The sequence below is a fragment of the Triturus cristatus genome, chromosome 12, assembly GCF_964204655.1.
Source record: "Triturus cristatus chromosome 12, aTriCri1.1, whole genome shotgun sequence".
NCBI lineage: Eukaryota > Metazoa > Chordata > Amphibia > Caudata > Salamandridae > Triturus > Triturus cristatus.
The window spans coordinates 603,594,515-603,622,254 of NC_140595.1; the positions used below are offsets into that span (position 1 = coordinate 603,594,515).

At 47.9% G+C, this 27,740-nt stretch overlaps 1 protein-coding gene across 1 annotated transcript in view; it reads right to left on the reverse strand.

Moving 5' to 3' along the window:
• Positions 1-27,740, reverse strand: part of VPS4A (vacuolar protein sorting 4 homolog A) — a 209,656-nt gene that overhangs the window by 138,928 nt on the left and 42,988 nt on the right. Inside the window, exons 2-7 of the mRNA XM_085636759.1 lie at positions 27,327-27,438; positions 25,967-26,111; positions 25,758-25,819; positions 11,549-11,668; positions 10,402-10,558; positions 8,062-8,210 (exon numbers count right to left, since the gene is read on the reverse strand). Coding sequence (XP_085492885.1) covers positions 8,062-8,210; positions 10,402-10,558; positions 11,549-11,668; positions 25,758-25,819; positions 25,967-26,111; positions 27,327-27,438 — 745 coding nt within the window. The remainder of the gene's footprint in view (positions 1-8,061; positions 8,211-10,401; positions 10,559-11,548; positions 11,669-25,757; positions 25,820-25,966; positions 26,112-27,326; positions 27,439-27,740) is intronic.

Here is a 27,740-nt window from a genome sequence, read left to right on the forward strand (position 1 = left end):
TAGAAGGAGCTTGGTGAACCAGTGTTGGAAGGCCAATACGGAGCAATCAGGATCAGCGGCACGGTTCTCTCTTCATCTTCATGAGAATCCTGGAAATGAGAGGGCATGGGGGAAAGGCGTAAGCAAAGATCCCTGACCATCTGATTGAAAACTCATTACCCCAGGACCCTTCTCTGAGCTTCCCAGCTGGCAAAGAACCAGCATTTTCGATTCCCCTGAGAGGCAAATAGGTCTAAGTTGGGTGGGCCCCACCTCTGGAATATGGAGTTATCGGTTGATTGAATTCCCACTTGTGGTAGGTTTAGCTAGTTCTGCTAAGGGTGTCTGCTAGATTGTTCTTGACGCCCGGAAGGTGTTACGCCTTGTTGGAGATGCTGTATAGTAAGGCACATTTCCAGATTTTCTGAGCTTTTCTGGATAAAATCTGAGAACTTGTCCCACCCCTGCTTGTTGAGGTAATGCATGCAGTGGTGCGGTCTGTTGGAGGAGGACGGAAGACGCTCGTATCCTTGGAAGAAATGACTGAAGTGCCAGGAACATTGCTCTCAATTTCAGGAAATTGATGTGCATCTTGGAGAGTGACACACTCCATTTGTCGCTCACTTGGAGGTCCTGAAGATGGGCTCCCCAACCTTCTAGTGGAGCATCCGTGGTGAGAATGAAATCTGGAAGTTGAGAGAGGAATGTTAGACCAGTAGAGAGATTGTTGATGGACTGCCACCAAGGAAGTGATCTTTAAATGGCCTGGGTGATCTGAATAAGGTCGTCAAATGATCCAGTCACCTGAAACCATTGTTTGTCCAACTGCTCTTGCAAGGGTCTCATTCTGAGACGTGTGTGGAGCACGAAGTGATTGGCTGAAGACATCATGCCGAGAAAGGGTTTGAGGTGAGGGACAGAAAAAAACTCTTTTTCTGATAGCATGTGAGCCAGCGACATCATGCTGCTCTGCTTTTCTTCGTACAAGAATGCTTTGTTTCGTAGGGCATCCAGAGTTGCCCCGAGAAAAGTTATCCTTTGAGAGGGTGAGAGAACTGATTTTTGGTAATTGATTGAGTGCCCAAGAGAGCCAAACAGTTGTAGGCAGATAGATATGGCTTGTGAAGCCTTGCATAAAGATAGGGCTTTTAGCAGCCAGTCGTCGAGATACAGGAAGAGTCGCAGACCCTGTAGCCTTAGATGTGCTGCCACTGGGGTAAGACATTTGGTGAAAACCAGAGTAGCTGAGCGAAGACAGAAGGGTAGGACTTTGAACTGGTAGTAATCACCTACCACAGTTACACGAAGAAACCTTCGATGTTTAGGGTGAATCGGAACATGGAAATACACATCTTGCAAGTCGAGGCTGGCCATAAAATCTGTGTGGTTGAGTAGCTGCAATATCTCCTGGAGAGTGACCATGTTATGTTAAGTAGTTTTATAAAGCACTCGACTATCAATAAGGCATCTTGGCGTTAGCTGAATGAGCAACCTGAGCAAACTGTTGAGGCTAGAAATTAATGTAAAGTAAAAAGCCATGTCTTGAGAGCCTTAGGTTGAGATTTTATAACAAGGGGGAGAGAGTTCCAGGCCTTAGATGCGTTCAATACAAATCCGCGGCCGTCCCATTTAACTCGTCTAAAACTAGGAACTGACACAAGTATAGACAAGGCTGATCTTAGAGGCCTTGATGGAAGGTAAATGGAGAAGGCCGATCTCAGGAAGGCTGGACCTTTGCCATGTATGGCTTTATAGACTATAGTGATTTAAAAATGATTCTGGCCCTGACTGGGAGCCAGTGAAGCTGTTGGATAGCTGTGGAAGCACAGTGATATTTGGGAAGCTTGAAGAGAGCCCTTGCGGAGGCATTTTGTACTGTCTGAAGTTTGTTTAGCACGTGTTTGTGTGCATTTAAGGAGAGACTATTACAGTGGTCGAGTTTCAACAGCACTAGAGATGTTATTACTGATTTTAGTAGGGCAACCGGAATATAGGGCAGGATCTTCTTGATTAACTTTAAGATAATGAAGGCAGCTGATGAGACGGAATTAGCCTGAGTTGTCTTGGATAGATCTGTGTTAATTTTGATGCCAAGATTTTTTACTGATTTACCTGGGAGAGGTAGGGAGCCTTATTTGTGTGGCCACCAATTATGGGACCACAGGGGTGTGTTGACTTCCGAAGAGCAGCACCTCTCTTTTGGTGGACTTTAGTTTGAGACAGATAGATGAAACCCAACTGCTGATTGCTCTCATGCAATCACAAAAATTGGAGGCTACGTATTGTATTTCCTGTGAAAGCGAGGTGACAATTTGTGTGTCATCTGTGAGGGAGTTAGGGTAAAGCCGAAAGAATGGATCAAATCTGCTAGTGGCCTAACATACAGATTGAAAAGCGAAGGGCTCATTGATTATCCCTGTGGAACCCCGCATGGAAAGGAAAAAGAGGGTGATGTAAAATCTCCAAGATGCACAGATTGCTTTCTATCAGTCAGGAATGATTTGAGCAGTTTCAAGGCTGTTCCCTATGCCCCTCCTGAACTCAGACGATCAAGTAGGAGTCCATGGTGAACCGTATCAAAGGGCACTGAGTGATGCACAAGTTACTACTTGTGTAACGATATATCTGTAAGAGACATTAGTTAGTGATAGAATCCTTACCTTAGAATATCCCCAGGCGTCAGACTGGATCCGTAAAGTTTTGCTAGCTGTACCCCTGCGCGTCAGTAGGTGGCGTTGTGCGGCTCCGCGTCCGTCGCTGGCGTTGTGAGGGCCGAGATGACGTCACGGAGACTACTTAGGCGCCACCCATGCGCGCTTATGTCAGTTCTGTACACGACTTTCCGCACCAGGAACGCAGAGCCATGCAAGAAACTGACCACTGGTGCCAAGAAACTAGAGCCCTGAAAGGGATGACCTTAACCCTAGAATCAGTACGCAGAACGGGGAGGATGGGTGGGGTGGTAAGGAATCTATCACTAACTAATGTCTCTTACAGATATATTGTTACACAAGTAGTAACTTGTGCATCTGAAAGAGACCCGTTAGTGATAGATTCCTTACCTTAGAATAGATACCCCAGCAATACCAACCCCGGTGGTGGGTCTGCGAACAGGATTACACCAGAAAGTCACGGAGAACAGAACGGCCAAAGAAGCCGTCTCTCCGGACTTGACTGTCAAGGCAGTAATGCTTGGTAAACGTGTGCAGCGAGGCCCACGTAGCTGCCTGACAAATGTCCTGCAAGGGAACGCCGCATCTTAAGGCAGTAGTGGCTGCCGTTGTACTGGTAGAACGGGCACGCAGCCCCACAGGAGGCTCCTTCTTAGCCAACGAGTAACATGCTTTGATGCACAGAACGACCCACCGAGAGATGGTCCGTTTGTGCACGGCCCGACCTTTTTTGGCGCCCACGTAGCCAACAAAGAGCTGGTCATCCACCCGGAACAGCTGTGTGCACTTAAGATAGAACGAGAGCGCACGTTTTGGGTTCAGACGGTGGAGTCTCTCCTCCTCTTTTGAATGATGCGGAGGCAGAAAGAAGGTGGGCAAAGTGATGGTCTGCCCAGTGTGGAAGGGTGTGACAACCTTTGGCAAAAAAGAAGGACGGGTCCTTAAAACCACCTTGTCCGGATGAACAGAGAGGAAAGGAGGTTTGGAAGAAAGAGCCTGGAGCTCACTCACTCTTCTGGCAGAGGTGATAGCTACCAGGAAAGCAGTCTTGAGAGTGAGAAGACGCAAAGGACAGGTATGAAGGAGCTCGAATGGAGCGCACATCAGATATATCAAGATAAGGTTTAAGTCCCACTGAGGCATTATGAACGGCACGGGAGGAAACGTGTGCGTAATGCCTTTTAGGAAACGGTTAATAACCGGGGACTTAAAAAGAGAAGGCTGATCTGGAAGCCGTAAAAAGGCGGAGATGGCTGAAAGATAACCTTTGATACTGCCCAGAGCAGAGCTCTGCTGAGCCAAAGAAAGAAGGAACAGAAGGACTTCGGAAAGAGGGGCAGAAAGGGGTTCCACAGCCTTAGCTGTGCACCATGCCAAAAACTTGTTCCACCGGCAGGCGTACACCGTCTTAGTGTAGGGACGCCTGGCAGCCAGAATGACATCACAGACTTCGGGAGGAAGATCAAAATTTGTCAACTGTCGCCACTCAATCTCCACGCATGGAGATGGAGGCTGGACAGGTTTGGGTGGAGGATCAACCCCTGCTGCTGCGACAGAAGATCCTCCCGAAGAGGCAGTTGGATCGGGGGATCGGTCGTCATGCTGAGTAGCTTGGGATACCAGTATCTTCGTGACCAATCCGGAGCCACAAGGATGACTTGAGCCCGGTCGCGACGAATCTTCAGCACTCTGGGCAGAAGTGGTATAGGCGGAAAGCCGTACAATAGACCGCAACTCCACTCTCGACGAAAAGCAACGCCTAGCAAGTGCCGCCTTGGAAATTCCAACGCGCAGAACTGAAGACATTCCACGTTCTCTTCGGTGGCAAATAGATTTAACCAAGGCTCTCCCCACCGCTGAAAGAGACCTTGCACCACTTCCGAGTGGTGATGCCTTGATGTTCCAGCCATTTCCAGAGGTGCGGAGCCTCCCGACATAGGGTCCAGGACCCCACCCCGCCCTGTTTGTTGCAATACCAAATGGCGGTGGTGCCGTCCGTGAACACCTGCACCACACTTCCCCGGACAGAGGGAAGGAATGCCTTCAGTGCAAGTCGGATCGCCCGAAGATCCAACAGATTGATATGGAGCCGGGACTCCGCCGGAGATCAGAGGCCTCTGATCTCCGCCTCTCCCAAGTGGCCTCCCCATCCCAGGAGGGACGCATCCGTCAGCACTATGTGCTCCGGTTAGGGAAGGGAGAGTGATCTGCCATCGACCCAATCGCGATTCGTGAGCCACCACTGGAATTGCCGTGCAGTGCCCTCCGAGATCTGGACATGATCGGACAGGTCACCCTGATGCTGGGCCCACTGGAACTTGAGGTCCCACTGCAGAGCCCGCATATGCCATCGGGCATGTGTCACCAGCAGGATGCAGGAGGCCTCGGGCCCAGAAGCCGGAGGGTCATCCTGACTGAAACCCGGGACAGAGGCTGAAAGATCGAATCACAGCCTGAATATCCCAGACGCGCTGATCAGGAGGATAAACCCGAAACAGCGTTGAATCCAGAACCGCTCTGATGAAGGGGAGCTTCTGATAGGGAATCAGGTACGACTTCGGCACGTTGATGGAGAACCCCAGCAAATGTAGGAGGTCGTCCGTAGTCTGAAGGTGGCTGATGACTGCCTGGGGTAAGTCCGCCTTCAACAACCAGTCGGCGAGGTAAGGGAAGACCGACAACCCTGACCTGCACAGATGAGCTGCGACCACCGCCATCACTTTCGTGAACACCCGAGGTGTTCTGGTAAGGCCGAAGGGGAACATGGCAAACTGAAAATGCTCCTGGCCTACCGTGAACCGCAGGTAACGCAGGTGGGCCGGCAGGACGGGGATGTGAAAATATGCGTCCTGCATGTCCAACGCTACCATCCAGTCTCCAGGGTCAAGGGCAGCCAGGACCTGAGCCAGAGTCAGCATTTTGAACTTCCCCTTCCGGAGGAAGCGATTGACGTTCCGGAGGTCCAAGATGGGGCGCAGGCCCCCTTTGTCCTTCTTGGGGACCAGAAAGTAGTGGGAATAACAACCACTCCCTACTTCCGGCCCAGGAACGCACTCGATGGCCCCCTTGGCCAAGAGGGCCGTGACTTCCTGCTGGAGAAGTACCTAGTGATCCCCCGACATGCGGTGGCACCGAGGTGGCATGGCTGGAGGGGAGGACTGAAAAGGCAGGGAGTAACCCCTGCGGATGAACTGCAACACCCACTTATCTCATGTGATATCGCGCCAGTGGGGGAGGTGGTGGCGGATCCTGTCACCCACCGGCGTGGGGTGCACCACAAAACTCGGATTAGGACGGTTTGGAGGTAGAAGCAGTGGGGGCGGAGGTGGACTGACGCCGATTCCTAGACCCGCCCCTGTGGAAGCCGCGTCCGCGCTGAGGCTGGTTCTGCACAGGCTTGCTGAAGGAACGTGTTTGGGCGCCTCTGCCGTGGCCACGAAAGGAACAAAAACCAGGAGTGGCCGGGCCCTTTGCAGAAAGACCCAAGGACTTGGCCGTGGCTCGCGAGTCCTTAAAACGCTCCAGTGCACTGTCTGTCTTATCGCCAAACAGGCGAGTGCCATCAAAGGGCATGTCCATGAGCGAGCTCTGGACATCGGGCGAGAACCCGGTAGACCGCAACCAGGCGTGGCGACGCAGCACCACAGTCGTAGAAATCGCCCTACCCAGTGAGTCCGTGGTGTCCAAACCACACCGGATGGCGAACTTAGCCGCATCTTTACCCTCAGCAACAGCTTGGGATAGCACAGCATGGATCTCCTCAGGACACTGAGGCAACACCTGCGCAACTGTATCCCACACCGCGTGGAAATAGCGGCCTAATAAGCAAGCGGTGTTCACTTACCACATGCCCCAAGCTGGCCGAAGAGAACAACCTCTTACCGAACTGCTCCAGCTTCTTAGAGTCCTTATCCGGCGAGGCCGTAGAAAAAGCACTCTGAGGTCGAGGCTTGGATGACACCCTCAGGCGTAGGTCAGAAAAGCGGGGTCACCCGGCGCCGGGTGACATGCTTATCCACAGGGGCCCCTGTGGCCGGCCTCGACCAAGTGCCCAACAAGACGTCAGTGAGGGCATCACTGAAGGGAAGCAGGGGATCCAACGAAGTGGACGCTATCTGGAGCACCTCAGTGAGGAGATTAGTCTTGAGGGTCACCGTAGGAAGATCGAGGTTGAGGACCTCAGCTGCCCTACGGAGCACCATCGTGTAGGAGGCGCCCTCCTTCATGGTAGGCGAGGGAGAGGCAAACCCCGGATCAGAAGAGATATCGAGGTCGCCGGTGTCCTCCAAGTCGTCCACCCAGTCCTGCTCGGAGTCACACTGACGGGCAAGAGGGTCCTCGGACCTCTCCCAGTCATCCTCCACCTCTGGTGCAGGGGAGCAGACCGCGGCGGCAGAGCTGGAGCCGGAGAAGGAACATACAGCGTGGGAAACGGTGTGAGAGGTCATGCTATCCTCATCCTCTGAGACAATATCAGATTTCGCTTTCGGTCTCTGTAGCCAAATCAGCAACCTACCTTTTCTGTCTTTTAGGGCTTTGGTTGAAAAGGTTCTACAAACTTTGCAATCTTTTACTGTATGCTGTTGGTACAAGCAGTATATACTGTCTTTATGGGGATCTTCTGCATGAAGTCTCTTCTCACCGCAAGAACCACACAATCCGAAAAGTCCTTTCTTAGAAGAATCCAACATAATAAGCAGGAAACTGGAGAATATATATATCAATAATATGAAGGAAAAACTGAGCAGAGGTCAGGGAGACTCCCTGTTACACGATGGGTGGTAGCAAATTTGAGGAACTCAGCCTGTCTAGGGAGTGTTCTACAGCAAGGCAGGGCTCGAAAATTGAAAAAATGGTACTAGTCCTGCAGGTCTAGTACCTTGAAAAATCTTTATTGCTCATTAACTTTGGGAGCAATAAAAATGCCTTTAAATCTTGTTATCTTGTCACATTTGCTCCGTTTCAGAGACAGAGAACAAAAGTTAGTTTGTCTTCCTACTCGCCAGAAAGGGCGAGTAGGACGTAAAAACAGCTTGCCCTCGTTAAATTTAGCTTGCATATGCGAGCGGTCGAGTGGATTTTTTGAGCCCTGTACAGGGTGCTGTCGTCTGACTGGTTATCACTAAAGTTTTTTTTTTTCACAAAAGGATACAGATAAGCTATTGCAGTGATTGTTCATTGCATTGTAGCCTATGGTTATTGCGTTTACTGCTCTTATAATGATACCGTGGGACTCTCATTTCGATCGGGATGATTTAAGCATGTGAATCTATGAAAGATCCAATACTGGAGAATGGGGCATACCCAAGGAATTAACTAGCATGAATCCCAGAGACCAAGCACATTACTCTAAACCCAACCCGTAACAAAAAAGTAAAACGCCCCACAATAGACAAAGTTGTCATCTTACCTTGCATTTGTACCAGGAACTCTGTTTTGATCCGACGGGCTGCCTCACTTTCATTCTCATTCCGAGAACCACAGAGTGAATCCACCTCATCAATGAAAATGATGGAGGGCTTATGCTGCCTCGCCAGTTCAAAAAGATTCTTTACAAGCCTGAGGTACAAGATAAGTATTAGTACTAACCCACTTCTTTATGTGCAACCACAAACCACCCCACCTTGAAATCACACAAAGCCGAATCTCATGCCATCCATGCCGAGCCTTGCTGCTGTAACTAAGAGACAGTTTTTGTGACAACCATAGAATGATCCTTACAACCTTCGACACTCACACACAACTTGCTTATTGCATAGTAGTATTGCGTTGCATAAACGGGCATCATTTTGTCACTACAGGAAAAGCAAGAATGCTATGAAAACAGGCAAGTGTGGAGAGTCAGATCTTACTTGCCGTTCTAAATTTTAAATATTGCAAAATGGCACTGGAAGCAAGTTCCTCAAGTGATAGTGGCATGAACAGAGAAGCCACTGCCACTTACATGGATTCTTTTGGCAAATTTAGGTACGTATAGCGCTCTTTAAGGAGAACTGGAAGGTACACTTGAGAACAATGACAGAAGGTTGGTATCCAATGAATCTAACCCACTAAACTGAATTAATCTTTATCAATAAAGGATATATGAATTTTGAAATGGTGTACTCTGTAGCAAGTATACAACAAATATAAAACATTTATTTGGACCAGTTTTTTATACTATATTTGGGAATATTATTAGTGGATATGTACATAGGGTTAGAGCAATGTTACACACACTGATATATGCCACAAAGTTTTTGTATTCAAAATCTATACATCTATAAATAGCTATAATCCGTGTAATTCCACTTGGTCGTATGTAAAGTGTCCTTCAAAATCTTCATCTCTGTGATGAAAAAGGCAATGTACAAAGATCTCAGGCCAATATGGAATAACTGTCAAAAGTTCTGATCTTGAAAGTCAACAGTACATGACACAATGCTCAGGACTGTGTGACATACTGCCAAAATGGCCGAACCTTTATAACTGAAGATTCAGTAATGCTAGAACAAGTGGAAAAATTCTCAAAGTATCATGTATCAAAAGATGGAAAGGGCACAAATATCGCAACATTGTGACAATGGGAGCTGTGAACAGGGAACAATTACCCAACTACAAATGCCAGATTTAAACAAAAGGCTGAACACTTTTGGTGACTGGCACATGTAGATGTGCTGCAAAAAAGCAAAATGTGCGCCAGCGTCATACACAGAATTTGTGACTTCAAGTGCTTTCGTTGTTTTGCAACCCCCTGCATATCACAAGCAACCAGGGCATGAAGAGGCATTCCCCTCCTCTTTGCAAGTCACAAAAAAATATCAATGGTTTGTGACAACAGCAGCAGTTGGAAACCATTGACAAGCTGACACCTCCTAAATTGGTGTAGTAATCGATTCACAAAGGGGATGTTGTAGGAAAGCTTCCTCCTTGGGAATCATGTCGGATGGCATTGGAAGCAGTAGGCACTGGCATGGGTCTCTGCTCTCCACCAAGCCATCCCACATCAATAAGGGGAAGCTGTCCCCTTGGCCACTGCCTGCTCCACTTGATGTGCTCCCGAATAGGATTTTGATTTTAGCACCGGTCTCTTTGATGAACAAGCAATGCTGTAACAAAATGTTTCTCATTTGGGAAAGCAAGACAAGAAATTATTGTCTTCGGTCTCTTGCAGCCCGCCATCCCTGCAAATCGCAGCCTGTCATTAGGGATCACAAAATGCAACCAGCCAAATTAATATTCATTAGGCAGGTTATTTTGTAATCTCCTGCTTGGGGACAATTTGCAATGCAACCTATTTGTACCTAGGCTGCATCACAAATTAAATTCCTTCCCCCGCCACTCAGTGTGTGCAATTTGCACATTCCTGATTTGGGAAAAGGGATAGGACATTCGGCCCTTAGTCACCATGGTGAATAGGCTGGCCCAAGATGGTCCATGCACCTTATCTGTAGAAACACTTGACCGAAACTAGCATTTGCAGACTAACTATACATGTCAATATATTAGCCTATACAAAGAAGACCCACATTATTAGCTAATACCAAGCTAGAGATCCGCTTGCTTATTACAGAGCAAACATTTTTGGATTTTGTTCAGATCCTTCACAGCCTCTGCGACCAATTACCCTCTGACTTATCTAGCCACACAGTAGCACGCCACAAAAAACACCATCAGCTACTGGCAGCTTTCCATCAAAGCAAACCAGTCACTTTCAACTCGCACTGCAGCTTCCTTCTACCCCCAAACTCTTCCTACCCATGTTACTTACTTCTCACTTTCTCCCAGCCACTTAGACATCAGGTCAGAGGATGAGACAGCAAAAAACGTCGAGTTGTTTGCCTCAGTTGCAACTGCCTTAGCCAGGTACGATTTCCCAGTACCTGGTGGGCCAAAGAGTAGAATCCCTCGCCACGGGGTGCGCTTACCTGAAAAAAAGATTGTGTACTGAGAACATCACACTGAAGAGCACATTAGCAGCAAAACAAAGGCCATAGGGTTTCATAACTGGTGGCAGGATGCCTCTGAATATTTCCAAAAACATACTTGCCACCACATACATCAGCAGTTGAAAAGAACAAACTCCATCTGGCATCTCACACATTAATGATGGAACTTGTGAGTTTTTTGGGACAATGCAGGAAACACAGACTATCAGGAGTGGTTATAGGCACAAAACCCAGAATAGTGAAGAGAACAAGCATGTGTTGGGGGGCTAGAGAGTCAGACTGAACGACAAAGGGTTGAAGGGTAGAGTGAAATACAATGAATTAAGGACACAGAAGAGAACACAACCGAATGTGGGCACTACTTGAGATAACATGAAAGAGACTAAGGCACAATAACATGTAGAGAACAATATGAATATTTACAGAGGAGACAGTGATAAGGAGCAAGCTAAACTGCATGCAGGTGGTCTATACCAATACCAATATAGTGTTAGCATTCTGACAGAATACATTTGTGAACTTAAACCTCGGTAAGTGTGCTGCACACACTGCTAGACTTGTAGCCATTACCAACGATTTGGATGTTTCCAGCCGGTTTTGCACCTTAGAAGCATTAGGCACAGCTTGTGCCTTGGATATCCCAAATCCAGCTTAACAAGTTAGCTATTCTAGATCTATTCCACACTCTAGATGTCTATTGTATATCTTACACTATGGATACCCAAGGACAAACATTTTATGCTAAATAACCACCAAATTCTCGATTTCTGGGAGTATAAACATCCATCCTCCTTACTTACTCTTTTGTGAGAAGACTATCCAGCCTTTTCCCTAAGTTGCTTAAAATTCAGCTTTCTCTATACCCGCCGGGCTGAACACACATATTCTTCTGTACTGATATAGTCAGCTTCTTCCCTCTGTGAACACACACTTCCACCCACTATGTTGCTCTGACCACAGAGTGCTGACCTGTGAAAAGATGAGGAAATTTAATTGGCAGAATAACTGCTTCCTTCAGTGCCTCCTTCGCTCCCTCGAGGCCAGCTACATCATTCCATCGCACGTTTGGCTTCTCCATTACCACCGCCCCTAGGGTGAGATGAGAATCAAAATGCAGACATGAGTCAGACAGACTTCTAGGGTATACACAAGATTCAGTACATGTTAGTAATAATTCGGGCACATGATTAAGGCAGATCATGGGGGACAATGGCAAACTGAAGCATTTTAATCGATGGAGTGCTCTTTGATGACAAGAGTGAGAAGTGAAGAACACAAATCAAGCAGGCCCTCTTCATGCATTCATTTGTGTTGGTGCAGAAGTCATTCAGTCTTACTAAAGTAAACCCTAGTGATGAAACACAAATGGAATGACTAAAAAAGCTGGAAGATGAGGGAAGGCCAGGTGCCAAACCTGGCAGGTGCCCTGTTTTTGTGTCCGCACTAGAGGTCCAAAGATCATCCCTATAAACAAGAAGCTTTCTGACCTGAAAACCTGAGTTGATGAGGGTGACACAAACTTGAAAAACTACTGGCAAAGGTCTGTATCTCGCATCATAATTTGCTTTTGGAAAACAAGACCGTGACTGATCTGAGTCAAACAACTTGAGCGACACCTAGTGGGGAAGAAGACGTGCCTGTTCCTGTTGAGGGTTCACGAAACCAAGAGAAGGAGGCAAACAAACTGAAGGCAACAAACAAAACAGGCAAGACCATGTTGTGATTCCTATAAAAAATGGCGAAATGATATAGGCAGATTACGAGACGTCCAGGGAACATGATGAAAGAGACCCAAGAATCAGTTGCGCACACACAAATGACAAGGACACCTGAAGGACTCACAGAAGGCCGGAGCCTTGAGAACACTGACATAAGTCTGTAAAACTGTGTGTGATAAACAGGAAGGCGCCCTCTTATCTCCCACCAACAGTGATGGGCCCATATCAGCATCCATCTTATTATCAAAATTGACATATCTTGCAAGGCTCAAGAAAGAGCCACCGAAGTCATAAAGCTCCCATGAGTTACATCTCTTTATTTGTACCCCAAACTGTCCTGTGACATATTTTCTTTATATTAGGATTAAGCACAACAATGTAAGTCCCCTGCCCAAATAGGCCATGATGTTACATACAGGTGAATAGTATGCAGATCTCGAGGAAAAAAAAGTGATCCTTCATGTAGTAGATGCTTATACATTTAGGAATCCAATCTCTCTGTCTAAAAGCCATAGACACAAGGAAAATGTTACTTACCCTGTAAGCATCTGCTCGTAGCATGTATTGCTCTGGATTCACATACCTCGCCCACTTTTGTCATCTAGTGGTGGGTTTGGAAATTACATGACTTTCTTCACTGAAGCTTTAAGTCACAGGTTACTCTGCTACCCCTCCCTCAGTCTACAATGCATGTGGGCACCGACTCGCAGGTGAAAGTGGTGTGTACAGTATATAATTCCCTTAAAAAACAATAGGTTTCACACATGTTATAGTTAGGTGGACATTTTACTCGTAATACACCAATGAAATTCCCCCGTTATAGTTAGTTCAGATAACTATAACTCGCACACCCGCAATCCACTGCTCATGACGTCACGACGTCACATATTACATCACTCATGACATGGTCAGTGGCATCACTCATGACATCACTGATGACATCATCCTTGTGATAGAGTGGCGGTTGCGCGAGTTATAGTTATCTGAACTTACTATAACGGGGGAATTTCATATTGTTTTTTTACGAGTGAAATGTCCACCTAACTATATAACATGTGTGAAACCTATGGTTTTTTAAGTGAATTTGCAAGGTTTTTGAAATGCTAATTCCTAACTATAACGTGTGTGAAACCTATGGTTTTTTTAAGTGAATTTGTTCGGTTTTTTAAATGCTAAGTTATGTATGTTTTTTTGTGGGTTTTTTTAAGGTTCTTTCCCGCGATTTAAAAAAAAAAAAAAAAAAATGTTTTTTCACCCTTCGGGGTCCTTTAGGAACCCCCTGACAAAGGCTAGGGGGTCAGGAACTCTCTACCCTGCCCCCTTTTCACGTTCGCCACCTCTCTTTTTCACTCTCGCACCCAAAACAAACAAGATGGCAGCCGACACTTCCTGATTTCGACCGATTCGAACGTTGACTGACATGTAACCACCAATCAGAATTACGCTCGCGCACGTTAGGTGCGCGCCTATAGATATTGATGTACTTTTAACAGCAATTTTCTCTGGAAATACTGAACGGATTGACTCCATACATGCAAAAGGCACATGCCTGACCTGAGGACTACCTCTCTGCTCTCAGGACACCCCCGCGCCGCACGGCCATCAGCTGTAGCGTGTGCTTCCTCCCCGCTGCCGCCCTCAGCCTCGCTGAGCCCGCCCCGATGACCCCGCCCCCCGCTGTAGTTGCGTGCCTGTGATTTGTGCTTGTGATTTATTCTGATTGCATTTTCTGCCCTTTAGCCTGCTACTGTACTGTCCCCATATTATCTGTTTTGTTGGCTGTTTCCCACTGTGCCGTTTCCCTCTCTCTGCCCCCTGTGCCCCCTGCCCCGCTCCCCGCTTCCCGCCGCCGTGCTTGCGGCCACGCCCCCTTTTTTCCTTCTGTGCCCTCCCCGCTCCCGCCTCCCAGCTGCTCCTCCCTCCCTCCCACTTCGCCATATATGGTGACCGCAAGTACGCGCAGCGTTGACGAACAGCGGGCGCGCTGATTGTGCGCCGAAGGCGCGCCAAAGGTAAGCCCGCCTGCGCCCGTCCGCGCCTGGACCACGCCCAGCGCCCGAACCCCTGGCCCCCGCAGACACCAGCCCACCCGCCTGACCTACGACGCCACCGAACTCAACGCACTCAACACCGGCCAGATCCCTGGATGCTACCGAGCCACCCCGAGACGCACCCATGGACCCTTCAGCTGCCACTCCTGCAAGTTCTCCTGCATCCGGACCTGCACCGCACCCGCACCCACCAAGCCGAGAACCAGCAGCAACCACCTGAAGTGCATCCTGCTCAACACCCGCTCCGTCCACAGGTACGCCGTGGAGCTCTGGAACCTCCTCAACACTACATCACCAGACGTCGCCTTCCTCACGGAAACCTGGACGAACGCCTCCTCAGCGCCCGACATCGCCATCGCCATCCCAGACGGTTACAAGATCACCAGGAGGGACCGCGGCAACCAGACCGGAGGAGGCATCGCCATCATCCACAGGAACACCATCCGCATCACGACCAACTCCGACGACACCCTCACAACCGCCGAACACCTGCACTTCCAGATCCACACCGACCCCAAGACCACCCTCAGAGGCACCCTCATCTACAGACCCCCGGGACCACGCACACAATTCAGTGAAGACATCGCCGACTTCATCAGCCCGCACGCCCTCCCCTCCGATGACTACATCCTCCTCGGGGACCTCAACTTCCACCTGGAGAACAACAACGACCGCAACACCACCACCCTGCTGGACAACCTCGCCACCCTCGGTCTCAAGCTGCTGGTGACCACCCCCACTCACTACGCCGGACACACACTCGACCCAGTCTTCTCCTCCAGCAAGGACATCTCCTTCAGCCACGCACCGGACTCCACTGGACGGACCACAGCTGCGTCCACTTCAGCTACAGAAAGAATACGATCCACCACCACCAGCAACAGGTTGCACACAGAAGCTGGAACAAGATCACAGCCGACCAGCTCGCCGCTTCCCTGGGCCAGGACCCCCCCGCCAGCTCAGCGAACCCCAGCCAGGCCGCCAACAACCTCACGAAGTGGATCAGCAACTGCGCAGACGACCTCGCCCCACTGAGGACCCCGCCCAGCAGACCCGGCAGTAAGAAAGCACCATGGTTCACTGACGAACTCAAGAGCTCCAAGAGGAACTGCCGAGCCCTTGAGAGAGCCTGGCGCAGAGACCCAACACCAGACAACATGACCACCCTCAAGCTCGCCACTCGAAAACACCACCAACTGATCCACACCACCAAGAAAACTGCATTCAAGGAACGACTGGACAACAACGCCCACAACAGCAAGGAACTCTTCAACATCGTCAAAGAGCTCTCCAACCCCAGCGCCGGAAACAACGACATCACCCCATCACAAGACCTCTGGAACTCCCTCGCCTCCTACTTCCACAACAAGATCGCGGACATACACAACAGCTTCAGCACACAGCCAACGCATCCCACGACAGCACCTGCACCCCCCACCACCACCCTCCGCGCCTGGACCCCGATCAACACCGAAGAAACCCTACGCACGATGAACTCCATCCACTCCGGATCTCCAACCGACCCCTGCCCTCACCACGTCTTCAACAAGGCTGACTCCGTCATCGCGCCCCACCTGCGGGACATCATCAACACCTCCTTCGACACCGCTACCTTCCCGGAGAGCTGGAATCATGCCGAACTCAGCGCTCTACTGAAGAAACCATCAGCGGACCCCACCGAACTCAAAAACTACCGCCCCATCTCGCTCCTCCCGTTTCCGGCCAAAGTCATCGAGAAGACCGTCAACAAGCAGCTGGCTGCCTTCCTCGAGACGAATGGATCCCTCGACTACTCGCAGTCCGGCTTCCGGGCCAACCACAGCACCGAGACCGCCCTCATCGCTGCCACTGACGACATCCGAGCCCTGCTCGACAACGGGGAAACAGCGGCCCTCATCCTCCTGGACCTCTCCGCGGCATTCGACACTGTCTGCCACCGCACCCTAGCACAGCGCCTCAGCAACGTCGGAATCCAAGAGAAGGCACTAGAATGGATCATCTCCTTCCTCGCCGGAAGAACACAGAGAGTCCGCCTCCCCCCGTTCAGATCAGAAGCCACCGAAGTCATCTGCGGCGTCCCTCAAGGCTCCTCGCTCAGCCCCACCCTCTTCAATGTCTACATGAGCCCCCTTGCGGCCATCGCACGCCAACACAACCTCGACATCATCTCTTACGCCGACGACACCCAGCTGATCCTCTCCCTCACCAACGACCCCGCCACCGCCAGAGCCAGCCTACACGAGGGGATGAAAGACGTAGCCGAGTGGATGTTGAACAGCCGCCTGAAACTGAACTCCTCATCCTGGGATCTTCGCCCTCCGCCTGGGACGACTCCTGGTGGCCCCCTGCCCTGGGCAGCGCACCCAAGCCAACAGACCACGCACGCAACCTGGGCTTCATCCTGGACTCCTCCCTCTCCATGACTAGACAAGTCAACGCCGTCTCCTCGTCATGCTTCAACATCCTGCGCATGCTACGCAAGATCTTCCGGTGGATCCCCACCGAGACCAGGAAGACGGTCACCCAGGCCCTCGTCACCAGCCGACTGGACTACGGCAACTCCCTCTACACCGGAACCACTGCCAAACTCCAGAAGAGACTCCAGCGAATCCAGAACGCCTCAGCAAGACTCATCCTGGACATCCCCCGACACGGCCACATCTCCGGACACCTGAAAGACCTGCACTGGCTCCCGGTCAACAAGAGAATCACGTTCCGACTCCTCACCCACGCACACAAAGCCCTACACAACCAAGGCCCAAGATACCTCAACAACCGCCTCAGCTTCTACACTCCCACACGCCAGCTTCGATCGACCAACCACGCCCTCGCCGCCGTCCCCCGCATCCGAAGAGCCACCACAGGAGGAAGATCCATCTCCTACCTGGCCGCCAAGACGTGGAACTCCCTCCCGACCCACCTCCGCCTGACCCAAGACCACCTCTCCTTCAGGAAGCAGCTCAAGACCTGGCTGTTCGAGCAGTAGCGGACCTCCCCTTCCCTAGCGCCTTGAGACCCTTCGGGTGAGTAGCGAGCTATATAAATGCTTTGATTGATTGATTGATCTGCCACATTTCAAGTAATTCTGTTCACCCGTTCGGGCTGTACCTTCGACTAAAGGTCCTATGGGAAAATGCATGGGGAAAACGCGTTTTGGGACCCCCCCCTTTTTTCTCGGCCCCCGCTTGACGAATTACCCCGAGACTTTCGGGGTAGGAGCTGAGCTGAGCGGAGCGCCCCATTAGTTTTGAAAATTTCGCGAGGATTCGTCAACCGGCGCCAAAGTTATTCAAAATAGAATTTTCAGATTTCCTATGGAAACACGGTCCTAACTATAACTATCTACTGGCGACCGCCAGTAGATAATGTGTATATATATATATATATATATATATATGAATGCTTCCTGAATAGTCAGTGCTTGTAACTCGGTACTGCACCCAAGCACAGTTATAGTTACAAGACAAGCCATGTTCCATGAAAGGAACTGTATTTCACATGAATGGAGACTCAAAGGTGATCCCATAAGTCTGGTGAGTACGACATTAAGGCTCAAGATGGGAGTTGGAGGTTCTTTTGGCAGTATATGCCCCATGAACATCTTTACGACAGGAATCCTAAAGAAGGAAGAGAATTCTCTGTTCTGTATGTATGCAGCTGCTGCTTAAAAATGAAGTAGTTTCAACATGTATGCTGGATCTGCCAAATGGAGATGTAAAAGGTAGGAAATGATGCCCTGCACCCAAACTCTTAAAAGCTCTAGTTACTTTAAGATGTAGTAATGGACAAAACGTTACCCCCCTCCACCCCAATAGCTGAAAGTACCTATGTAAGACTTGGAGATTCGCCTCGTATGCTTGTTGATGCATCAGGCTTAACAGGTCCATAAAGCTGTTGTTGATTCCTGGAAGGTGTTCTGCCAGAAGCTGGATGTTGTGGCACATTGCTCAGTGCCACATTCATTGTGCGAGAGCAGACAGCTGAAGGGAATCGATGCCCATTGCTTTTGTATGCAATACATTGTTGTCATTTTGTAAGCGTCACAAGGAATACCATGTCAAAGACAAGTAATTAAAACCCTTTGAGTGCTAGGTGAATAGCAAGTAACTCCAGGTAGCGGATGTGCCTCTCCTGCTGCAGCGAGGTCCATATGCTATGGACAGTCATGTCACCAAGATGTGCTCCCCCACCCTATGAGCGATGAATCAGTGGTGATGGTCACCTGCAGAAGATAGTTCAAGAAAGGCCTGCATATCAACACACTTAGAATGCTAACATTGCAGAGAGCTCTGAGTGCTAGCCTTTATCAACACTAGATCCTCCCATTGACCCTCCACTTTTGACCCATGACTCACAATTGCTATGCAAGATGCCATTATACAAAGCAACTTCATTAGAGTTCTTGCAGATAATGGGCGAAGAGTCTGAAAAAGAGCCAGCAGCTGTTGAAATACCATCACCCTCTGCTCATTGTGGTGTGCTTTCCACGGACAGTGTTTAGTGTTGATCCTATAAATAGTTGGATCTGCTGATGTTGTAGGTGGGATTTGGGTTTATAGTAAACACTAAACAGTGTAGAAGGGTTAGAGTTCTCTGAGAGTGTGCTATACATTATTGATGCTATTGACCAGCAAGTAATCAAGATAAGGAAAGAAATGGAAGCCCGCTCTCTGCAGATGAGCAGTCACCGCTACCACCAGACATTTGATAAAGACCCTTGGGGCCACTGAGACCCTGAAAAACAGTACTTTGAACTGATAGTGCTGTCCGGTATCACAAACCTGTGGTACTGATGATGTCAAGATGATGGGTTTGTGGAAGCAGACGTCCTTGAGGTCTAACACTGTCATGAAGATCCACCAGGATGAATTAATTGAGGGGGAGGGTATGAGGTTCAAAATGGTTGGTAAGGTTCCGTCCTTCTTTGGGATAAGAAAGTACACAGAATAAACGCCCTTTCTCTGTTGATGTGGGGGTACTAGTTGTACCGTGCCCTTTTGAAGGAGTGTGTGAGGTGCTTGAACTGTCCACTAGCACCTTAATTCACTTTAACTCCATCTTGAGTATCCCCTAACAGAATGGGTGTCATAAAAAACTAACTGCTGGTACGGTGCTCTGGTTGGGAGCCTCAAAGGTCGATGCCTAGAGAGGTTTTGGCATAGAGTCCAATCTCAGCTGCTCAGATTATGGCTCTGAATGCAAAAGCTCAGTGCCTTTAGGCCTAGAAGGCGCCAAGGTAGAGCGTGACTCTATGCCCCTTGGATGCTTGGCTCTGAAGCTTCATTTGGTGCTGACCAGAACCAAAAGACAGCAATGGACCGGAAACCTTTTTCTTACCCGATTCTGGGCTCAATGCTAGACTCCCTCAGGAGCGGTGCTCTACCTCGGTGTAAGGCTGTTTATGAGGGTGGGTCTTTACCGCTGGCTGGGGGTGTTACTCCCCAAACGTAGGCTTTCTTGGTGCGTGGCCCTGCTGCCATCAGCAGGTGTACCTCTTTTCCTCAGAAGTGCTCAAAGACACTATCTCAGGACTGGGTGTGTGTTGGGCTGCCCATGTACCAGGGAGTCCCACCTCCTCTTCCTCAACGTTGAGGGGGTCTGGTTCTGTCGAAATGTCTGGAGTGTACAATCACAGCCCACGCTATATTTTTAGGTGTGCTCAGTGTCTTTACCTCCAGTACCACAACATCTTCTTGCACTGGAAGGTGAGAGATATTGCACGTTGACTCCTTGTACTCAGGAGAGACACAAAAAGTACAGACATCATGGTGATCAGCCCATGGATACTTTCAATTACAATGTGGGTAAAATCAGAAAGGGGGGCGCTCCTTTTGCCAGAATTCACTAAGGCTAAGTTCTCAGTACTCACAAAAGACAGTTTAAAAGGCAAAACCGGATTGTTCTATTTTTCTGAACTAATGAGTTGAAGTTGGGCCCAAAGTCGAAGGGGAAAAAGCGTCAGTCTTGAAGCCATAGCTAAACATGTCCAAACCTGATGGCGGATAAAAACAACAACCTAACAACGGAGTTGGTGTCCAATTACATTGTGGACAAAGCGAGGAGTCGCACAGTATCCCGTGACTCAAAGCTTCTAAGAACAAAAATAACTTGTAATGTCCAAGCCCAACACTAGAAGGCAGGAGAATGGAAAGCATGTGCATCTACAGCCACACCTGCTACAAACATTTACCAACACTTCTGATCTTTCACTAGCTTATGTGGCCAAGAGTATACCTCAGGACCATCCATAATAGCACCCTCATGCATGTGTGGTATACAGGTATGAATAAAACGGTCTTTCCATCTTTTTGCCAGTCCCACACTATCATCCACATTCAGATATGTCTCCTGGAAGAGTGTCACTCACAACCCATATATGAGCATACCCTATATTTTGGGTAGTTTTTAAACCCCCTCACATTGCAAGTTATTAAAGATATCGAAAAAGGATCATGCATGTTACAATCTAGTTGTGATGCACAGTCTGCTTGGTCATCGCAGGGAACAACTAATATAGAACCCCTCTTCCCCATATCATTTATAGCAAATATTTAACAATACCCAAATACAGTGCAAGCACGGACAGTAATTAACTCCTACACCCATCAAAAACCACAGGGATATTTAGCCTCACATTATAGTCAACATTTAAAGATAGTTTTTTGCAGCTTACCGAATGGGCATGCACTATTCAAAGGATTTAAGGCCTTCATGGAAAAATCAAATTGAAAGCTCCCACTGTAGACTGTGTGGATACCAGAAGGAAACTTTGATGCATTTGTTATGTAAATGTCCAACTTTATTAGCTTTAAGAAGACGATATCTACGGGCTATCTTTATCACATTAAAGATCCGCACTTGCAGGCAAGCAGTAATAAGCTGGCTAGGAGGCACTTCCTTTATCTTGGCATGTCGGGGAATTAAATTTATGACCAAGGTAACAAAACCGCTACAAGAAATTTAACTGACAAACGGCTCCTAAGGTCTAGCACAAGGAACGGATCAAGGCAGGAAGTCCGCTGTGGCAGAAAGGACATAACTAAAACCATGCAAATGAACTTAATAGGATACTATATTGGATGAAATATGATCAGTGTTGTCTTTTTACTTAAAATAGAATATTTATTATTTTATTGTTCTAAAATTCGTAATTTTAAAGCTGTCCAAAGATTGTAATGATTTTTAATAATTAAACAATAAAAAAAAAAAACAGTGCAAGCACTAACAATCTTCGCCCATGAAGCGCACAAGCCATACTCGATCTACTAAAACTTGTGTATGATTCTCAGCTCCTCACCCTTCACAACACTAACAAAAACAAAGTTTAAACAAGAAAAATATACAGTACTAGGGAGCCATTAAACCTTGACCAATCTGCCTGCCTCCAACCGAGCATAGACAGATAGGCCTAGCACAGCCCACAACAAAAACTAACTGGGTGTAAGAAGAGGAGGAGTAAAGGTGACCAATCAGTTCTCCAACCAGTCAACCCCTGTGCACATCAACCGAATCCCTAAGCCCCTCAGCTAACTACCACATGGTCCTTGCATCCAGTTATCTATTCATCAGTGTGCTCAGTCTGTTGTATCTGTGTTCCATCCACCTAAAAGAGATTCTCTTACTAGCTATCCTTAACCTTCTCCAACCCCATCTGAACTGCACATACTATGAAGTTCCATCAGTTTCTCCTAATGAGATTCATTCTTCTCTTCCACAAGTGTTCCTGTCCTACATATTTCTTTCTGATCCTCCACAAGTGTGCCTGTCCTATGACTTTTTTTCCGATCCTTCAAGCCAGTTCCAGAAGTCCTATGGTGAGATGAAAAAAGTGTTTTGGTGTTGTGAGAAAATGGGGTTCTTTTGCAGTACCCCAACTTTTTTGCCTGGCTTTTAATGCAACTTTGACTGTAGAGTACGGAGTCCCTACTGTCGAGGAACCCAGTAAGTGTTCTTTCCCTAAAACTGTTCCACAATTGGCCCTTCAGGTCCCTGTAAGTCCCTAAAAAACGAAACCTGGTTACCCAGGGCATTGGGACTGAAGATGGTCCCCTAGGGACTCCTCAGCTAAACCATGCAGACTCCCACTGCAGAATGCATGGCCTGATGCAGACAAAACAACAAAGTCGACATGGCACACTGCCAGTGTGTCATGCAACTAGTCACCCCTCTAACACGCCTTAAAGCCCCAAGGCAGGGTGTACTATAGCACAAGTGTGGGCATATCTGCAGGAGCAGATATGCCCCTACAATATTTAAGTCCATTCTTGGATATTGTAAGTACCAGGGAAGCCAAAGAGATCACATGGGCTGGATACGCAATAACTCGAGCTCCCCGGCACCATGATGGCTTCTCTGAATCCATGAGTGTTTGGTACAAAACTACTCCTCTCAATAAACCCACTTTGATCCCAGTGAGGGATTTATTGAAATATGTACTCAGAGGGCACCTCAGAGGTGCCCCCGAAAACCTCCAAACTCTGGTGTGGCCATAGAGTGGCTTTAGGCAACCTGCCACCACCAGACATGTTTCTGGACCCCTGGATTGAAAGCCTCTGCTCCCTGGGACCAGAAACAAAAACTGGGTGGAGGTGTGACACCTCCTCCCCTAGGATGGGCACAGTGCTCGAGAGGGAAGCTTTAAAGGCCTGTCGCCTTTGTAATGTGACCCCCAGCCTCTGCTACTACCAGCAGCTGGCAGTCCCCGGTTTACACCCCCATTTTGGATGGGTAAACTGGCAAAAAAAGCTAGGAAAAATAGGAGGTGTGCTCACCTTTGCCAACTACACCCCAGGTAAGGTGCCCATTGGCCCTACCTGACACTCCCTTAAAACGCCCTTAAATGTAGTATTTAGGTGGCCCTCTCAGACACTAAAATGAATTCCTGTGGAGCTCAGAAGGACGAAGAAGATGCCGTGCAGCCACGCCTGAAGAAGCCAACTCACTTGGCCCCAGTCATATCAGCCTGTTTTCAGATTGAAAGACCCTGCAAAAGAAGACAATGCCCGTCTGGCAGCCAGCGACTTTCAGACCCCGAGGAAGACTGCCCGACTGTTGATAAAGACCAGAATTTCCAAGGACAGCTGCTCTCTTCCCAAGAAATCTACTAATCCAAAAAGAGTATGCAGTTCCTACGAAAGAAATAGGGGAAGGTGTATCTAGGAACTGGTTTGTTAAAATGAGAACATGCTCCAATAGGAGCAAGAGCACTCACACACCCAAGTGTGTGTCATGCTTTATCACTGGGCTAGCTCCAAGTTGGGCCAGAGCTGCAATGCCTGATAGGTACCCACGAATGGGCTCTCTGCCGGAGATCTTTTAACGGGCTGCCGTATGATGAAGTGGGGTTGTGTGGACTATTAGTATAGATTGATGATAATAAATGTGAAAAAAACATGCATGGGCACTTGCGCAGCATTCACAGGGCCCCATGTAAATCAATGGAGGTTGAGGACACCTCGGAGGGATACAGTTTGCAGGTAGGTACCCACCGTTTCAGAGCACAGGCCCTGGTTGTTACGATAAGCATGCGGCCACAAGACATGCGCCAAAGCTACACCACCAGCGGCACAGGGGAAGTCTGATGCAGGGTGCAAAGTCAGCGTCAGGTGCCCAATGCATTTCAATGGGGCATCTCTGTCGCACAAAGAGGCTGCAGGCTCAGATCCGAAGGATGCATGAAGGCGGCTACCAGCTAGGTAGGTAAGTTGAAGTATAGGGGAAGGTGGAGGCACTGTCGGTTGGGCTCCCCAAGGCTGGAAGGATGAGGATGCAGAGGTACCTTTTGGTGTCGGATTATCTTGAGCGAAGCTGGTCGGGGAGACCCTTCGTGTGGAGACTGCGGGTGACTATGAGAGGGAAGCCACTGATGGAGTCTAAGTCTGGATCGCTGGGGAGACTTTACTGGACCGGTAAGCCTCTCAGACTTGGGCTGTGGGTGTCTGGTGCAAAGTGGGCAGGGGTCGCAGATCCGTCTGCATCTGGAGTCCTTGAAGTTGGAGGTTTTTCTGGACAGGGCCGCTGTCCTCTAAGGAGATCTTGTTTTTTATTGAAGAGTGGCAGTCTTGCTGGGGTCTTGGAAGTCGCTGGCCATGGGCAAGGCGTCATCTTCTTTACAGGCTTAAGAAGCAGAAGACAGACCTGTAGGGCTGGGGCCAAAGCAGTGGGTATCTTCTTGCTGCGCTGCATGGCATCCTCCTCATCCATCTTCTTCTTAGGTTGCAGGAATCTGAGGATCAAGGTTCAGGGGTGCCCCTAAATACTGGGTTTATGGGCGTTACAGGTACTGGTAGCCAATGGGCTACTTGCCTTTAGGGAGACTACACCCTTTGAATGTCCCCTACCTTTGGGCAGGGGGCACCCCCTAACCTGACTGGGTAGAATCCTTCCATTCACGATGGATGATTTTCTAAGGGGGGGTGGGAGTTGGGTCACCTCGGTTCAGGGCACCTTAGGGGAGGTCTTGGCAGGGAGGGGACACACCTCTCTTGACTACTAATTTTCCTGCCAACCTTGCCACCAAAAGAAGGGTTTAGTCTGGGGGCTGGCAACTCCACTGGCTGGAGAGGCCCTGGTCAGGATATCAAAGGGCAGGAAGCCTGTTCAGTGAGTAGGCAGGCACTGGATGATGTATGTGGTTAAGTAAGCGCTGTAAGCAACTGGGTAGGGTTTACTGATGAAGCTGCAACTTTAAGTAACAGAAGATTTGTTAATGAACTGCAGTAACTGTAGACATGTCCAGAAGGTTTTGTGATGAAGCAGAGACTGGAGAGAACTGGGGTTGGGTATCTTTTTGTGCTTAAGCAAGGAATCTAGATACATTTAGTCATAAAGCAGAGGCCGAATGCAGTAGGGGGAGATTCTGTGATGAAGATTTGTTTGTGAGGATTTGGTGGTGAAGTCTACATGGAATTTGGAAACATTTGGTGATAACAAGCAGATGTTACAAGGAATTGGGGAGATTTCATAATGAATTGGGATGTAAGATCCTATGGCAGATTTAGTGATGAAGCACAGGCAGTTAAGATTTAGGGAAGATGTGGTGATGAAGAAGGTACTGAAGAATATTGGGGAAAATTTAGTGAAGAAGCGGAGCTGAGAGGATTTGGGGAAGGTTTGGTGACGAAGCAGTGACTGCAAGAACTGTGAAAGGCATGGTGATAAAAACAGATTCCTGTGAAGGGGACTGGACACCGTAGTTGTTGATGAGGATGCAATGATTCTACGGAGACTGTTTGGCCCCATTTCTAAAGACAGTAAAGTGGTGATGTAAGAAATCACGAAAATAGGTCTCTAGAAGAAAACTTGGTAAATGAGATGGCTGTCCAGGGCTACATCTTTTTAACAAGCCAGTTTCATAGGCGATGATCATTACAACGCAAACAGATAGTGCTCAGGTATATAAACACTTACCCATCAGCTGATCCTGCAACTTCTTCCTCTCTGGATTTTCTCCTTCACTATCGCTGTCACTCCTGTGAAACAAAAACACAGGTTATCGGAGTAACAAATTACAGTGTAGAATAAGTGCAATCTTAGACTAGGGTACCAAATGTAAAATAATCATTAGTCCACAAAATTTTAAAATCAAGGAAAACCGTGTTCAAAGCACCCTCACTTACCCTTTATCATTCTGAGATTCTTTAACTGGCTTTTTGCTCTGTTTATCTTTATTCTTTAAATAATCTTTCAGCTTCTCAGCACGGTCCAGATACTGAACACACTTTCCGCGAATGCTTTCTTTCGCCTTGTCACTGTGCGCTTCATCTGTAAGGGTCCCAGAAAAACTGAATCAATATTGAAGGACAGCTACCATCTATCTTTAGCACCAATAATTCCATCCCTGTCATATACAGAGTCCTGTTCTAGTGTCCACACAAAAATAAACAAGTTTAACATTTCAATGATATTAATTATCTAATAATCAGGAAACCAAATATGAAGATTTGTGAAAACAGACTGCACAAATATTGACTTACAAAGTCTCAACCCTACATAAATATCTCCTTACAAATAATATCGACCTGTACTTAATTCCTAAATCCAGGCAAGATCTCTTTGCACATTTTCTGGTCTGTAATATTTTAAAGTTCTAACCTCAGTCCTAGCACATCTGGGCTAAGTATTTTATAGTGAATTAAGGTGTAAAGTGTGGATATTTGTGGGAATATTTTTTTAAGATTCAGATTTTCCTTGCCCGTTTCTACGTTTTGCAAAATGCGTTTTTCGGTATATGTTTTCACAAGCCTCCTTATAAATTAAACAAACCCCAGCCACTGCAGTGTATACATAACGATGAGAGCCTCAAATAACATCAGTCCACGTTCTATGCAACCATCATGTAACACAAACGCCCTCCATATTCTATGTTCTAATTAATCATGAATATCTCAGACATCCCTCATGCTAACACAGCCGTCTGCCTCCCTTAGAACAACAGCATAGCTTTGACCTACTAAGACCAAGTTGCAACAACCCTTGGTAGGAAATGGGTGCAGAGAAACCTGGGCTGTAGACATGCCAACTTGGATGTATGGCACATTTTAACAAGGATTCTGCCACAGGTCAACTAACAGCCAACAGCAGGTGAGTGAACTGCTCTATCTACCTTATTCTCTGGAAAAATTTGAAGTGTGGATTAGAGAAAGATGTCTAAGCCAGTCAGAATTACATTACCTACTATTTCATTCAAAAGACCAAAACCCATTGATGCAAAATGCACCAATTCATTATGCAATAAAACATTCAGGAAATAGTGCTACAAGTTTAACTAAATAAAAACATCATTGACATTAAGCTGGTTTTTCTGTCACAAAGACTCAATCGGTGATAACTGCACATTTCAGGAAAAAAAACTGCTTTGGTGCTGAAGGGGGTTCTTGCACCTTCAGCGTTCAGTGCCACAACAGATCATACATTTATGTTACTAAGTCAACAGTTGAACACAAACATCTGGCAAAAAATAAATCCTGCAGCACTCACATTTTATGGCATGGAGAAAGTACTCCACAGCATGCTGATACAGCCTGAGTGCCTCCTCATAGTTCTTGGCCTTGTCCTCCTCTGTGGCCTTCGTTACCAGATCAATTGCTTTCTGGACACAAATACAGAGAAGGAGGCTGTTAAAGAAATCACACTCAACACCTGTCAAATCATAAACTTATAACAATAACAATAGAACTTGTGCTCCTACAAACAACTCCTCAGAAAAACACTTTTTGTCTTCCAAAACAGAAGTTAAATATGAAAGATTAAAACTTGTTTTATTGCTAGCAAAGTTACTTAGAAAAAACAATGGCCAGATTTAATAACTTTTACAGCTGGCATGATGGCTAAGTCAAGACACTCGCAACTGACGTTTGGCATTAGCTGTCAGGCAGGCGTTGAATCTTGGTA